The 17,573-nt window shown below is 47.5% G+C and overlaps 1 protein-coding gene across 1 annotated transcript in view; it reads left to right on the forward strand.

Annotated features, from left to right (window-relative positions):
- The first annotated feature begins 11,578 nt into the window (after window positions 1-11,578).
- The window catches only part of LOC144893097 (ubiquitin carboxyl-terminal hydrolase 36-like), a 32,832-nt gene continuing 26,837 nt past the window's right edge, over window positions 11,579-17,573 (forward strand). Inside the window, exon 1 of the mRNA XM_078782755.1 lies at window positions 11,579-11,871. Within this exon, the coding sequence (XP_078638881.1) occupies window positions 11,701-11,871 (171 nt within the window). The 5' untranslated portion in view covers window positions 11,579-11,700. The remainder of the gene's footprint in view (window positions 11,872-17,573) is intronic.

Below are 17,573 nucleotides of genomic sequence, written 5' to 3' on the forward strand. Positions count from 1 at the left end.
CCCATCCCCGTTGATCTTATTCAGTTGGAATTTCGGGGTCACTTACGAAAGCTTGGCCGGGTCAATATTCTGGCGCCGGAGTCCATCTGGATTCTATCATGAAGCAACTCAGAAGTTTGCCCAAGATGACTATCACATGGGATGGAGAAAAAACCCATTGTTCTATCCGTTAAAGGTAAATCCTTTTGACCTGTTCACCCTCACTAATTGACTGCTGCATACCAACCCCGGGCTAAGTCAACTCTCTGTCTTTTACACATCCACAAAGGTCACGAGGTGATTCCAAACATGGGAATGTCTATTCTGTGCCACATACAATCTTCCCTTGCTCAGACTGCACACTTTCAGAACACATTTTAATTCTTAAATCCAAGAATGCAATTTGTGATGTTTGCGATAATCCGATAATTCGCCTACTCTTGCCTGGAGAAATCTTTATAACCCTACAAATGTATTGTGACGTAGACTCGCCGCCATTTTCCTGACCACTTTGCCGAAATTTATATCGTTCTGCCACGATATTAACTCTTGGGACAAAAAACTTCCTCAAGGCCGCAAGTGCAGTCTCATAGCTATTATCAGCTAATGTATAGAAGAGTTAATGTATAGAAGAGTCTCTGACCATCGGTGCCAAAGCAATGTATCAAAAGTGTGCGCTTTCTCGCATCAGTAAGTGTAGTCTCCTGTATCGCCAGCACGTAGTTTTCAAAGACACGAATCCAGGCCGTAAAAGGCATTGAAGGCTCACCCGGGTTCTGCAGAAAGGGTGTCGGTGGATTCAAGTTAAGTCCCATTCTCGTCGCCAGTTTGTTGTGTCGTAAAGTTCAGAAAGAAGAATTCAGTAAGGTCCAACTGTTTTATTCAATCCAACAACGAACGCACGTCCCGTTCCAATCCTCTCCACGCTCCGTCCTTTTTCCGGAACTCCTCCTCCTCTTGGCCACGCCCCCTCTAGCGTACTTTCTCTGCACAACACCACATGGGCTGATTGAGAAACACTTTCAATGCGCTATTCAAAGGTTACATCGACACCCCACTGTGCATTCTGATTGGCTTGATTAAACAATTAAACCTCACTGTTATTAACTGACATATGATTAATTTTTCAGGGTCCCTTATCGTCAATAACACTCGACCCAAACAAAGTCAATGGAAATCTGGCACAACAAACCCGGGCAGGGTATAATCAGCAGAGGTCTACAGGCCTAATGTGTTAGCTAGGCCCACCAGAAAACCAAGATGGTGGCCATATAATTTTGTCTTGGTGCTATGGTGGGTGGAGTCAAGTGAACAGATGTGGGTGTGGTCCGGCAGCTATCCGACCAATGCATGCACATTTCAAAAATTAACCCCCAACAAGAACCCCAACAACAAAAACAGCAACAACAACAACAATAACAACGGCAATGCAAAGCTTTTGCAGACCTGCCAAATGTCGAAGGTAAATAAAGACATCCACAACGTCATTTAACTTCTTTCCTGCCCATATTTGTTACTATTGCATGGACTATGTGCTTGTGTAGAATAGTTAATATTTACCTGTAACAAGGACTACTTTTTGTTCGGTTAAGTCGTCCTGTTTTTGTGTGAGGCTGACAGGTTAATATTGTGGCGGACACGAAAGCTCACTGGCGTGAGGGCATCATTCCACGCACCAAGTGGGCGGCGACCACGCCCGAGGGGTAGACGTGGCCGCGGGATATACACCGGGCGCGCAGCCCGGAGCGCTCCAGTGCGGATGAGTGAGCAATGAATAAAGAGCTCGATGATAACCAAAGCGTTGTGGCCTACCTTTGTTCAACGTGTGTGCTCCCGCACCACATTGGTGACCTCCGACTGGTTCAACCATAGTTGAACCCCCGAACGCGCAATGGCCATCAACGCGATCAAGCTGCCGGAGTTCTGGGAAGCGCAGGCCGACACCTGGTTTCTTCAGGCCGAGGCCCAATTCCAGCTCCGGGACGTCACGGCGGACGACACGAGGTACGTCTACGTGGTCGCTGCCCTTGGCTCCGGCACGGCCGCGCGCGTCGTGTCCTTCATCCGGCACCCGCCGGACGAGTGCAAGTACACGGCGCTCAAGCAGCTGCTCCTCGATACGTTTGGCCTCCCAGAGGCCGACCGCGCCGACCGTCTTTTGCACCTTCCCGCCCTCGGCGACACACGCCCGTCCGCCCACATGGATTACATGCTAGCCCTGCTCGGCGACGACCGCGCGGATTTCCTGTTCCGTGCTCTCTTCCTCCGCGCGCTGCCTGTACAGGTGCGGCTCGCGTTGGCCGGGTCGACCATTACGGAAACGTGAGCCCTGGCCAGGGAGGCGGACAAGTACTTCGCAGCCCACGACGCGCGGCCGGCATATAGCACGGCCGTCGGCCGCCGTGGGTCCCGGCGCCACGCACGGCGCGGGTGGTTCGGATCCTTCCGAGCACGGCGTAGGTTTTGCGGATCGCCGCGTGGCATGGCGTTCGGATCCTCCCGAAGACGGCATAGGTTTGGTGGATCGCCGCGTGGCATGGCGTTCGGTTCCTTCTGAGCGCGGCGTAGGTTTGGTGGATCCGTGCGTGGCCGCCACCATGCCCCGCCCACCACCATCGTCGCAACCGGTGCGGCGACCACCACCGGGCCAGACCTGGTGCCATTTCCATGCCAGGTTCGGCCACAAGGCCTGGTCCTGTCGCCCGCCTTGTACTTTTGGCAGGTCGGGAAACGACCAGGCCGGCGCTCGCTTCCTGCCATGAGCGTCGGCCATAGTGGCAGCCTGTTGTTCATCACGGACACCTTATCCGGGCACCGTTACCTGTGCGACACGGGAGCGCAGGTGAGTGTCGTTCCCGCCGGTACGTCCAACAAGCAGTCCGCGGGCCGGGGCCCTGCGCTGCTTGCCGCAAATGGTACGTCCATTCGCACGTACGGAAAACGCTGCCTTTCTCTGCAGTTCAGAGGGCAGGTTTTCCGATGGTCGTTCGTCACTGCCGACGTGCCTATGGCACTGCTCGGCGCAGACTTCCTGTGTGCCAATGGTCTACTGGTGGACGTCAAGCACAGAAGGCTTGTCCAGGCTGAGACGTTCAGCTCGCTCGCTTGCGCGCTGCCCGCCTCGTTGAGCAGCTCCCGGAGCGGCTCATCGAGCGGCTCGCCGAGCGGCTTGCTGAGCGGGTCGGTAGGGGTAGGCGTGGCCGCGGGAGCGAGGGGTAGACGTGGTTGCGGGATATACACCGGGCGCGCAGCCCGGAGCGCTCCAGTGCGGATGAGTGAGCAATGAATAAAGAGCTCGATGATAACCAAAGCGTTGTGGCCTACCTTTGTTCAACGTGTGTGCTCCCGCACCACAATATTCTGTGTCATAGACAGGTTAGCTTGGCGAATGGTGTCATGTGATCAGTCCATCTTGTCTGAACCTGCGAGTGCTAAACAATCAAGGTAAGGTGAAGGCCTCCACAATATGGTAATTCATATGAAGTCACCCCTGCATGGCACACCATTAAGTTCCCTCCCTTCTCTCCCCTCCCTCTGACGTCAGTGCGGGTCTGTGGATGTGACAATGTGACATGCTACCCCTGGGGCGTGGCCACCAGGAGGACCCTCTTGGTGCTGCAACTAAGCATGTGATATGGACCGGAGCCACTGACTAAGTGAAATGCCGCAATCGACTGGAGCCCAGGGCTGTGTCCTGATTGTTGGCTTTAGCAGCTGAGATGACACCCTTGCATGTGGCATCCTCACTACCCAGCTACTCACATGCTCCATTACCTAATTAAAGAGTATTTGCCGAATATCTTGTTCCTACTGTCGTAGTATAACAAGAATGTTACCATGCGAAAGCCAATCATCGATTTAATGGGTTGCAAAGCTAATAATCGACTTAGTTGGAACAACTAGAACAATGCAATTGTGTCTCCAATATGCCTCCATATAGTCCCACAACAGGTAGATGCCCGCGTTCACTGTCCTAAAAATAAACAAGTTTGATTTAAATCCCTTCAGCTGTTTTCAAGTATCACATTTTCACCAGCCAGGACAGGTTTCACATCGATCGGTGAAGCAGTTTCAGATAAGGGACTTATTTTTTAAATATCGCCTTTCAAGCTAATATGGCTGCCACACCACATGACATATGACCTTAAAAATGTACACTCTGCATATGCATGAGTAAGGGATCATGTTTGTGAAGTTTTGGGTTGATCGGATAATTGCTTCATGTTTCTATCCAAGATGGCTGCCAAACCACGTGACCTACGACATAATTTTCAAACTATATGCAACAGTGGTGTTAGATTATACAAGAGAGATACCCGTGCTATGCACGGGTGGGAGGCCAGAAGCAAACAGACAAGGCAGATACGGCAAATGCTGAAGCATGAAACCAATAAATTCCACATTCCTGTAGCACCTTCAGTCGCACGTCAGACAAGGACAGCAAGTTCGTGAAAGACTTCCATGAAAAACGTACCCGTTCGCAAACAAACGGGTACGTTCACGTATCGAAACGTCGTTCGTGCGACCGTGGCGAATCTGCATATGGCGATGGCAAAATATCATAAATTGAAGGTTTTTCTTATTTTAAACGATTCATATAAACATCCATTGAATCATATCACACGCAAATCATCAAAATCTAAAGAGTATCTTGAGAATTTCAATAAAAGCTGCATCACTGTTCATATCGGTAAATATTATTCCATCGTGTTTCAAATCGTGATCGATACACTATGATCGTGATGATAGTGATCGAGAATCGTGATCGATAATCGTGTTCACAATCGCGATGTCGTATGTACTCCCGATAGGTGTCCCAAATTCCCGATACGTGTAACTGTACCAAATCAACAGTTAAAAGGATTTTGAGCCGATAGCTGTTACGGCCTTGGCAAGATTGATTTTGCGCATGCGCAAGATTGGAGGTCACGTTTTTCGAAGCTGTTCCATGCGCTCACGCTTTCGAAGCTAAGTAATTTTTTCACAATTGTGTTTTTGTCGAGACTGTATCTATCGTTCGGTGTGTGTACCCATAGCGTGTCTTTAGGAAGATTTTCGGTGTTAATTTTTCATACATGTATCCACAATCGTCGGTTGATTCGTGTCGCGTATTCTGAGGCCTAGTACGAGTACTAGTAGGCTTAGGCTACCGTCTCCGGCCTTGTGGTTTTGTTTTCTCTCAGCGGTTCGTCGAATGTGCTGCAATTACTTTCGTTCTCTGTTTCGTCCCAGTCGTTCACCCCATACTTCCTTGTTTAATATCTCAACTCAAAAAAAAAACCCCAAAAAATATTTCCTTCTTAGTTCTTATTCGTTTATTTGTTGTTCTTATTTGTTCATTCGTTCTTCGTTCACGTTGTTCATGATCACGCGATCACGTGGTTAGAAAGGTCTAATCTTTCCCCTGAAGAACTGTATTCTGTCAAATATTATAACACCTTTTTCTTCTTCTCCTGTAAAAGGATGCTTTCGTCTTGCTCAACAAATCTATTCATTCCAAAAAAAATACCATCTCTTACAGTTCCTCTTTTCTACATTCCCGAAACTCTCCAGCACTCCATCCCTCCTTCAGCATCCTCAAACGTATTTTTGACTCGAAGGTCTCAAACTCATTTTGCAAAAAATGTTCGTTTCCCATGATTCGTACACTTTTCAAAATCCAATCTCACCCCTCCCCTCCAAATCTTCCCCATCCCCCCTTCCCTCCAAAACTTCCCAATTACCCATCCCCTCCAAAACTTCCCTATCACCCCTCCCCTCCAAATCTACCCCCTTACCCCTCCCCTCCAAATCTTCCCCATCACCCATCTCTTTCAAATATTCCCCCTTGCCCCTCCCCTCCAAATCTTCCCCATCACCCCTTCCCTCCAAAACTTCCCCATCACCCCTCCCCTCCAAAACTTCCCCATCACCCCTCCCCTCCAAATCTACCCCCTTGCCCCTCCCCTCCAAATCTTCCCCATCACCCATCTCTTTCAAATCTTCCCCCTTGCCCCTCCCCTCCAAATCTTCCCCATCACCCATCCCTTTCAAATCTCCCCCCTTGCCCCTTCCCTCCCCTCCCTCCTAAACTCCCCCCACACCCCTCCCCTCCGAGACTCTCCCTCGCTCCTCCCCTCCTGGACTCCCCTCTCACCCCTCCTCCTCAAAGCGTCCTCCCTGCTTCTTCCCCCTTCCAAATTTCACCTTCATCTCCCCCAACCTTCTGCCTCGCTCTTCCCCCTTCTCAAATAACACCTCACTGTGCCTCACCCAATCTCCATCAAACCTTTTGTCCGCCCCATTCTTCCCTTTCTCCAAGCTATTCTGAAATCTCTGAAATCTCTGAAATCTCTGACACGCCTTCAACAGCTCTCCCTACCTCTTCCTCCTCTTCCACATCTTACCCTACCCCTCCCCCCCCCCCCCTGTTCTGTATCCTATGCTCCCCCTTCCTCTTCATTAACGGTATGGACCTCAAACATCCGAGGCCTTCGCTCAAACTTGACTGATCTCTCCATACAGGTTGCTTCTGACAAACCAGATGTGATCTGCTTAACAGAAACTTTCCTCCTTCATGATGTCTCTGATTCCTTGGTATCTCTCCCAGGTTACTCCCTCCTCCGGTATGATAGACCTGAGCCTCGTCCCAGAGGTGGGGTTGCTATCTTTATAAAAAAAACTCTCTTCCTCACTCGCCCTCCACTGCCCTCTCTCCACCTCACCCCCAGGAATACCTTTGGCTACGGCTTCCCCTTCGCTCCCACCATTTGTTCATATGTGTGTTGTACCGTCCACCAAACAGTGATGACTCCATCTACATCTCGCTGTCTGATAATATGGACCAACTTCTATCTACCTATCCCAACTCTCTCTTCCTCATATGTGGTGATTTCAGTTGTCACCATGCCAGTTGGCTGGGTGTGTGTACCGCTCTCACCAGCCATGGCTCTTCAGCAAAGGACTTCTGCGACTCACTGGGACTGACACAATCTGTCAATTTCCCGACCCGGATCTCAGTCAACGGAGCATCTTCTCTTCTGGACTTGGTTCTGACTAACTTCCCTGAAAATGTCTGCTGCTCTTCTTCTGCTCCAATCGGCTCATCTGATCATGTGCTTGTTAAAGTGGACATCTCTCTGACCATTCTCAGAGAGCCACCTCAGCGTCGACGAGTTTGGCATTTCACTCAGGCCAACGGGCACGGTCTTCAAGCAGCCATCAATCATCTGGACTGGTCTCCCATCTCTACCGCCTCTGACATCAACTCATCCAGGGAATTCTTCCAAAGTAAATTGCTCTCATTTGTCATACCCTTCCTCCCGTCCATGGAACACGGAATCTTGTGGTGAGGCTGTTGCCCTGAAACAACTTGCTTTCGTCTCCTGGAAAGCAAATCCAACGGAAGGAAATCTCATTTCCTTTCACAAAGCCCGAAACAAGTGTGTGTCCACCCTCAGGAGAGCCAGGAAACAATATCTCTCCATTCTGAAGACTGAACTCTCTTATCTGTCTCCCTCTTCCAAATCCTAGTGGCTTCTGGTCAAATCTGTTTCTGGTGTTTGTCCCCCCTCCATCCACTCCCTCACCTCAAACGGCTACATGGCTGATTCCGCATGTGAAAAAGCTGAATGTCTCAACTCTGTGTTTGCCTCTAAATCTGGTGTCCCAAACCCATCCCTCTCTGTACCCACCGTACCCAGTCATACCCAGCTGCTCCTGGACTCTGCATCCTTTTCTCCTGACAAGGTGGAAAAGTTTCTGTCAACCCTCGACTCTGATTCTGCAACTGGTCCTGATGGCATCAACCCACAGGTCCTAAAATCATGTTCTTCTGCTCTTTCACTCCCTCTCTCTGTTCTCTTCACCCTCTCTTTTGCTCATGGTCATCTGCCATCTGCTTGGAAATCAGCCAACATCACCGCTTTGCACAAAAAAGGTTCAAAAACAGATCCTAGCAACTACAGACCAATCAGCCTTCTCCCAATTATCAGCAAAGTCATGGAATCCATCATTGCTTCAGATATGAAATCTTTCCTCTTCTCCAATGGCTTGATCTCTGACCATCAGTTTGGGTTCAGACCTGGTCACTCTACTCTGGGCATGCTGCTTCTGCTTTCAAACAATGGATGGAGGTCCTCAACACCAAACAGGAAATTAGAGCTGTCTCCCTTGACATTTCACGTGCCTTCGATACGGTCTGGCACCCCGCTCTGCTTACCAAACCCTCCTCCTTTGGTATCCATGGAAATCTCCACGCATGGCTGGCGGACTTCCTCTCTCGTCATAGTCAACGTGTGGCCCTGAATGGGTTTCTCTCATCTCCTCTTCCTGTTCAGGCTGGAGTTCCCAAAGGCAGTGTTCTGGGCCCTGTGCTTTTTCTGGTCTTCATCATTGATCTCTCTGACTCTCTTGAAAATCATCTCTATCTCTTTGCTGACGACTCTACTCTCTGTCGCTCCATTCCTCATCCCTCAGATCGGCAGTCTGCAGCCTCCTCACTCTCTGCAGACCTGGACAAAATCACAGACTGGGCAAACAAGTGGAACATGTCTTTCAATCCTGACAAATCTCACACTCTTACGATGTCTCTCCGAAAAGACCGACAGGACAACCCTCCCATCCACTTTCTGAATAATCCTCTCCAAGAAGTTCTGTCACTCAAGCTTTTGGGTCTCACTATCTGCCATGATCTTTCCTGGGAAAACCACATTTCAAATCTGGCCTCCAAAGCCAGTCACCGACTGGGCATCCTCCGTCGTGCGAAGTCCTTCCTTGGCACAACTGAGCTCCTCACCACATACAAGGCTTTCATCCGCAGCTCTATGGAATACTGCTCTCCCCTCTGGGCTGGTGCTCCTGCCTCACATCTTTCCTCGTCTTCATGCTGTTGAAACCAAAGCGTTCAGAATCATTGGAATCTCCCGCGATGAAGCTAAATCCAAGGGCCTCTCACTCACTCACCGCAGGCAGGTTGGTGGTCTTTCCGTCTTCTACCGACTCCTCTCTGGCCTTGCCCCCCCCAGCTCTCTCTGGGCTCTGTCCCGCAAATATTCCTACAGGTCGCACAAGATCTGCCTGCAACCCTCTTATGGTTAAACTGCCAAAATGAAGACTCTCTGCTCACCTTCACTCCTTCATTCTCTTTTCTCCCGCCTCTGGAACAAACTCCCTCACTCTCTTCAATCCCACTCCACCCTCCAGGTCTTTAAAACAGCTGTTCACCACCATCTCTTATCTTCCCCCATCCAAAACCTTGATCTTTTCTACCCCCGCTAATTATACCCCAATTCCACTTTTTTGAAATACCAACTTCTGTCCTGGAAGTCCTTGGTGTCCTTGTGTTTCATACTTCTCCCACTCCCCACCCCTTCCCACGCCCCCTCCCCCCAAGCCCTCTCCCTCCCACACATCTTCCTGCTCTCAAATGTTGTGTTTGTGTGCTTCCCCTTCTCTCCCCGTCTTGTCTTCCGCTCCCTCTTTTTATATATTTTGTTTGTCTGGTTGATTTGTGTGTGAAGTAAATGTCAGCTCTTTCACGAGCCTCGATTCAGTATACAAATAACAAGTCAAGTGAATCCACTTGGATTCCGCCCAGGTTGGCACATGGAAATTATTATTCATATGGTACTTTCCATGGTGAAGTAGTTCGCAGCAGAACCGGCAGCATAAATATAGATTTGATGACGTCATGTTTACACATCTGAGCGCCAGAAACTGTCTACACATCTGAGCGACAGAAACTAGCTTCACTTTTGAGCCACGGAAATTGAGCCACGGAAATGAGCGACAGAAAATTCCCAGGCAAACGCTATAACGCACCAGGTTTACAACCTGTGCGTTAATAATAATAATAATAATAATAAGGAATTCGATTAAAACATTTTTGGCTGGTATACCTCTTCACCTATGATGTCATCATTGCCATGCTTTTGTTCCCTATTTGGTGTACTTGACAATGTGTTTCAAATTTTTCCATTCAGTGGTTTCTGAGAAATAATTTTTATTATTATTTGCGTATATTCCAAGATGGCTGCCATACCACGGGACCTATGACGTCATAATTATCACAAAAACATTGTGCATGGGTGCGACTCCTACCCTGAAAGTTTAGTCTCAATCGGACATTTGGTTTTTGCTGAGAAAAACGAGGTTTAGCCCATACGGACGGACGGACGGAGAGACGGACAACCCGAAAACATAATGCCTCCGGCCCCTTCGGGGTGGAGGCATTAAAATTCGTGTCTGTTTAATCATAACGAATGGGGGGGGGGGGGGGGGTGGTGCCCATTGGTATATTGGACCAAATTTCACAGGTCTTCACTACCTTGCAGCATACCTGCCTGCCGGATTTGGGGGTCTTTTGCATCCTTGAAGTCTTTTGGGTCTTTTGGGTCTTCTGGTTATTTTGGGTCCTCTGGGTCTTTTGGGTCTTCTGGTTCTTTTATGGCTTTTCAGTCTTCTGAGTCTTTTGGGTCCTCAGGGACTTTTGGGTCGTCTGGGTCTTTTGGGTCTTTGGGGTGTTTAGGGGTTTTTGGGGTATTGAGGATCTTAGGAATCTCAGAGTCTTCAAAGGTGGAAAGGGTCTCAGCAGTCTGAAGAGTTAAAAGGTATACATTTCAATAGTAGGTCATACGTAATTAATGAATAGACGTACGTAATTAATAAACACAAAAAGTAAGCCTCACATGCACGAACACACAACTCATCCATTTTATCGTCGAAGATGTCGATTTAAAAAGCACGTCTCTCCAGCTTTGAAGAAGAAGAAGCAGGAATGTTAGCATCATACAGCGTCACGTTCCCAGAAGGTAGGTGTATCAGGTATGCACCGGTAAACATAAATACGACTTCCCTTATGTTGTGCAACAAGTGCCAGTGGCAAGTTCGTTGAATGTTCCCTGAACCTGTCGACTGTTCTAACCTTGGCCGAGTCAAACTACCACGGACAAACAATTGAACCATAGGTTGGGAATAACAGCGCAGGTTTTGATGGGCGTAATGTTTGTGACGTCACAATGTCGTTCTATTCATTTTGACGTCATTGGAAAGGGATTTGCTCAGGCTGTGTCCCGTGTTTGTGGCGTGGAAGGTTATTTTCGTGCTGCTGTGTACATTCCCACGTGCTGTTTGAACGGAAGAGTACGAAGAGTACGAGCTACGAGGACCGTCGAGGAATCAAGAAACAAGATATTAACACGAGGTGAGGCCGAGAAGTAGCAGAGATGTGCACAAAGTGTTAAACCACAAGGTGTTATCGGGGGTTAGTGATCGAGCAATGGTCACACAGATTTCTCAACACCATGAACTTCTAGGAAGTTGGAGTGAATTCATACTCGAGTTTCTCAAAGCAAAACAAAGTGTTTAGGCCAAGTAAAAAAAAAAAAAATGTTTCTCGTCCCCGCCCGCTTCCGTTTTAGTCGCCGCCTACTTTTATTTCCTATTTAATACTTTTTTTTTTAAATATATATTTGTTGAAAAAAAAATCGTTTTGCGAAGAAAGTCGGTGTAAAACTCGCCGTTTCTGGGCGTTTGCTGATCGTATCTTGTGCATTGATGATCTGAACTATTATGGATCGCGCCCTCTAACGGAACTTCCTGGTTAATACACGCTCGGCTTAACGCAGACACTTTGTGCTGAAGACGGTCAATTCTCGCAGCGGCTGTGCACTGCGCAAGTGCAATTTACGTGTAAGAATGTTGCATTTCATACTTTTAATGGTACAAATTTGAGTGGGGAATATGACGATATTCGTGTGTGTAAGCATACGTTCGTCGACAAAAGGTTTGAAGTCTTGGTTCGCGAGATCAGTTGTAGATGAGAAGCGAACGTTGAACGAGCTCTTCGCTAAATTTGCCAGTGGAGAATTTGACGATGGAGATGACATTGGTGATGGATACCAAACAACGAAAGTAAGTTGGCGTCGTGATATAGCGTAAATATTGAAGCCATATCAAGACATACATTTTCTGGTGTACTTGTTTTTAAATACTTGGTGCATTAAAAAATCCATATGTAGCTGTAACGCTATACTTGGATGGCCTAGTACTAGTTGTAGTTTCGTGTATTCTGAAGTGTGAATACTGTCAGGCCATAGTCCTACCATATGATGTTGGTTTAATGGTGGGAGGTGGGAGTACAACACGGGTCTCTGGCCCTGTTGTAGTTAATAAAGTAGGCCTAGATTAGGCCTACTATATAAAGTAGGCCTGAAATTACAGGCCTTTCGGTAACAATCAACACTGGCATGTTTCACATTACATTGGACAAACTATAGAGTCTTTAAGTCAGCCACAGTGGTCATTCAATTCATGGCAGCCATCTTGGAAAAAAATAGCAAAAAAAATGAAAATAGTAAATAGTAAGGGCCTCCCTCCTCCTTTTTCAAAAAAGTCCGGACGAGAAACATTTTTATTTTTTTACTTGGCCTTATCAAAAACCAAATAATAATAATAACATGAATTATCTTACAAGGAACGTCGACGCTGGAGCAGCCATTAAGACAATCAGTTTGCGCTATTGTTAACAACCTATGGTTGATGCTTATTACCAACATACCAGCTCGCCCCATTACCATTATCGAGTTTATGAACGTCTTCTCCATTTGAGCATACAGTGTTCTTCCGTCCTGAACGTACGTCTGTCCGTCCGTCCGTACGGGCTAAACCTTGTTTTTTATCAGCAACTACATGTCCGATTGAGACGAAACTTTCAGGGTAGGAGCGACACCCGTGCAGAATGTTGTTATCATAATTGTGACGTTATAGGTCACGTGGTGTGGTGACTATCTTGGATTAAACGCAAATAATTGTGTTTTTGTTTTTTTCTATGCAAGATCGAGGCTCGTGAAAGAGCTAACATTAATCACACAAAAAGTCAAACCGACACATAAAACACAAAATAAGGGGAGCGGTAGACAAGATGGGGAGAGAGGGGGAAGGACACAAACACAACATTTGAGAGCAGGGACATCGAGAGAACTGTGCGTGGGGGTGGGCTTGGCGGGAAGTGGGAGAGGTATAAAACTTATGGACACTGCAAGGACTTCCAGGAAAGAAGTTGGAATTTCAAAAAGGTGTATCTGGGGTGAATTAGCGGGGGTAGAAAAGATCAAGGTTTTGGATGGGGGAACATAAGAGATGGTGGTGAACAGCGGTTTTAAAGACCTGGAGGGAGGAGTGGGATTGAAGGGAATGGGGGAGTTTGTTCCAGAGGCGGGAGAAAAGAGGAATGAAGGAGTGAAGGTGAGCAGAGAGTCTTGATTTTGGCAGTTAACCATAAGAGGGTTGCAGGCAGATCTTGTGTGACCTGTAGGAATATTTGGGGGACAGAGCCCAGAGAGAGCTGGGGGGGCAAGGCCAGAGAGGGATCGGTAGAAGACGGAAAGACCACCGACCTGCCTGCGGTGAGTGAGCGAAAGGCCCTCGGAGTTAGCTTCATCGCAGGAGATTCCAATGATTTTGAAAGCTTTGGTTTCAACAGCGTTAAGCCGAGCGAGGTGTGCGGCAGGAGCACTGACCCAAAGGGAGGAACAGTATTCCATTGAGCTGCGGATGAAAGCCTTGTATGTGGTGAGGAGCTCAGGTGTGCCGAGGAAGGACTTCGCACGACGGAGTATGCCCAGTCGACGACTGGCTTTGGATGACAGCTTGGAAATGTTGTTTTCCCAGGAAAGATCATGGCAGATCGTGAGACCCAAAAGCTTGAGCGACAGAACGTCTTGGAGAGGATTGTTGAGAAAGTAGATGGGAGGGTTTTCCAGTCGGTCTTTTCGGAAAGACATAGTAAGAGTGTGAGATTTGTCAGGATTGAAAGACATGTTCCACTTGTTTGACCAGTCTGTCATTTTGTCCAGGTCTGCAGAGAGTGAGGAGGCTGCAGACTGCCAATCTGAGGGATGAGGAATGGGGCGGCAGAGAGTGGAGTCATCAGCAGAGAGATAGAGAGGATTTTCCAGAGAGTCGGAGAGATCATTGAGGAAGACCAGAAAAAGCACAAGGCCCAGAACACGACCTTGGGGAACTCCAGCCAGAACAGGAAGGGGGAGATCAGAGAAATCCATTCAGGGCCACACGTTGACTACGACCAGAGAGGAAGTCCACAAGCCATGCGTGGAGATTTCCATGGATACCATAGTAGGAGAGTTTGGTGAGCAGAGCTGGGTGCCAGACAGTATCGAAGGCACGAGATATGTCAAGGGAGACAGCTCTGATTTCCTGTTTGGCATTGAGGACCTCCATCCATTTTTGAGACAGCAGAAGCAACATGTCCAGAGTAGAATGACCTGGTCTGAATCCAAATTGATGATCGGAGATCAAGCCATTGGAGAAGAGGAAGGATTTGATATCCGAAGCAATGATGGATTCCATGACTTTGCTGATAATTGGGAGCAGGCTGATTGGTCTGTAGTTGCAAGGATCTGTTTTTGCACCTTTTTGTGTAAAGCGGTAATGTATGCTGATTTCCAAGATGCTGGCAGATGACCTTGAGCAAAAGAGAGGGCGAAAATAACAGAGAGAGGGTGAGAATAAGCAGCAGAGCAGGATTTTAGGACCCGTGGGCTGATGCTGTATGGTCCAGTTGCAGAATCAGAGTCGATGTTTGACAAAAACTTCTCCACCTTGTCAGGAGAGAAGGACACAGAGTCCAGGAGCAGTTGGGTTCGACTGGGTAAGGTGGGAACAGAGAGAGATGGGTTTCGGACACAAGATTTTGAGGCAAACACAGAGTTGAGGCATTCGGCTTTGTCACGTGCGGTGTCAACTGTGTGGCCATTTGAGGTAAGGGAGGGGATGGAGGGGGAACAAACACCAGAAACGGATTTGACCAGATGCCACCCAGATGTGGAGGAAGGAGACAGGTTTGAGAGTTCATTCTTGAGTGTGCAGAGATCGTGCTTCCTGGCACTCCTAACGGGAGACACACACTTGTTCCGAACTTGGTGGAAGGAACTGAGATTGCCTTCAGTTGGACTTGCCATCCACGAGGCAAAGGCAAGTTGTTTCAGGGCAACTGCCTCACCACAAGATTCAGTGTACCATGGATGGGAGGAAGGGTAAGACAACTGAAGACGAGATGGGATAAATCTGTGCATGAGAGAGAGAGAGCAGTTTGCTTTGGAAGAATTCCCAGGAAGAATTGATGTCAGAGGCAGTAGAGATGGGAGACCAGTCCAGATTTTTGATGGCTGCTTGCAGACCGTGCCAGTCAGCCTGAGTGAAATGCCAGACTTTTCGGCGCTGAGGAGGCTCTCTGAGAATGGCCAGAGAGATGCCCACTTTAACAAGCACATGATCAGAAGAACCGATTGGAGCAGAAGAAGAGCAGCAGACATTTGCAGGGAAGTTTGTCATAACCAAGTCTAGAAGGGAAGATACTCCATTGACTGAGATCCCGGTCGGGAAATTGACAGATTGTGTCAGTCCCAATGAGTCGCAGAAGTCCTTTGCTGAGGTGCCATGGCTGGTGATATAGGAACCCACACCCAGCCAGTTGGCATGATGACAGTTTGAAAAATTATTTCTCGGAGACCGCTAAATGGAAAAATTTAAAACTTGGCACATTGTCACACGGGCTTTTGGTTGTGTCGTCGTGACGCTGTTACTGTTGGAGCCACGCCCTCCGAAGAGGGTTCTTGGTTTTATATAAGCCGTTACGACTTCCGTTCGCTAGCAGTTGCTGGAGATTTCTGTACAATAAACAACCTTTTGTACCCAACGAAATGGCCTCTTCTTATCGTCTTCGGCAACCGCTAAAGTATCCTCACGACCCAGCTACTCACATGCTCCGTTAAAGTGTTTGCCGAATATCTTGTTCCGACTGTCGTGGTATAACAAGAATGGTACCATGCGAAAGCCAATCATCGATTTACTGGGTTGCAAAGCTAATAATCGACTTAGTTGGAACAACTAGAACAATGCGATTTTGTCTCCAATAGGCCTCCATATCGTCCCACAACAGGTAGATGCCCTCGTTCACTGAACTAAAAATAAAAAAGTTTGATTTAAATCCCTTCAGCTGTTTTGAAGTATCACATTTTCACCAGCCAGGACAGGTTTCACATCGATCGATGAAGCAGTTTCAGAGAACGGATTTTTTAAAATATCGGTTTTCAAGCTAATATGGCTGCCATACCACATGACATATGACCTCAAAAATGTGCACTCTGCATATGTATGAGTAAGGGAACATGCTTGTGAAGTGTTGTGTTGATCAGGTAGGGTTCATTTTTCTATCCAAGATGGCTGCCAAACCACGTGACCTACGACAACATTTACAAACTATATGCAACAGTGGTGTTAGATTATATTTGTAAAATTTCGCATCAATTGGGTGAGCACTTTCAGAGATATAATTATTTAATATTTTCCTTCAATCCAATATGGCTGCCACACCATGTGACCAAGGATGTTTTTGTGATCATATTTTAACGCCATGCCTCGTCAATGCAATGTAAGATTTTTAGGATGAGGAATTCGATTAAAACATTTTTGGCTGATGTACCACTTCACCTATGATGTCATCATTACCATGCTTTTATTCCCCTTTGGGTGTACTTGACAATGTGCCAAGTTTAAACATTTTCCATTCAGTGGTTTCTGAGAAATAATTTTTTAATTATTTGCGTTTATTCCAAGATGACTGCCATATCACGTGACCTATGACCTCATAATTCTAAAAACATTGTGCATGGGTGTGACTCCTACCCTGAAAGTTTAGTCTCAATCGGACATGTGGTTGCTGAGAAAAACGAGGATGAGCCCATCCGGACGGACGGACGGACAGACGGACAACCCGAACATATAATGCCCGAAAACAGACGGACAACCCGAAAACATAATGCCTCCGGCCACCTTCGGGGAGTGGAGGCATAAAAATTCGTGTCTGTTTCATCATAACTAATGGGGGGGTGGGGGGGGGGTGGGTGCCCATTGGTCTATTGGACCAAATTTCAGAGGTCTTCACAACCTTGTAGCATACCTGCCTGCCGGATTTGGGGGTCTTTTGCATCCTTGAAGTCTTTTGGGTCTTCTGGTTCTTTTGGGTCCTCTGGGTCTTTTGGGGCTTCTGGGTCTTTTGTGTCATTTGGGTCTTTTGTGTCATTTGGGTCTTTTGGGGTTTTTGGGGTATTGAGGATCTTAGGGATCTCAGAGACTTCAATGGTGGAAAGAGTCTCAGCAGTCTGAAGAGTTAAAAGGTAAACATTTCAATAGTACGTCACACGTAATTAATGAATAGACGTACGTAATTAACAGACACAAAAAGTATGCCTCACAGTCACACGCACGAACACACAACTCATCCATTTTATCGTAGAAGATGTCGATTTAAAAAGCACGTCTCCAGTTTTGAAGAAGAAGAAGCAGGAATGTTAGCATCATTCAGCGTCACGTTCCCAGAAGGTCGGGGTATCAGGTATGCACCGGTAAACATAAATACGAGTTCCCTTATGTTGTGCAACAGCCAACGTACGTAATTGATTACGTGAACGTAATTGATTGATTACTTGCCAGTGGCAAGTTCGTTGAATGGTCCCTGAACCTGTCGGTTGTTATAACCTTGGCCGAGTCAAACGACCACGGACAAACCGTAGGTTAGTTGTAACAATGTAACA

This window comes from Myxine glutinosa, chromosome 7, assembly GCF_964187855.1.
Source record: "Myxine glutinosa chromosome 7, kmMyxGlut1.1, whole genome shotgun sequence".
NCBI classification, from domain to species: domain Eukaryota; kingdom Metazoa; phylum Chordata; class Myxini; order Myxiniformes; family Myxinidae; genus Myxine; species Myxine glutinosa.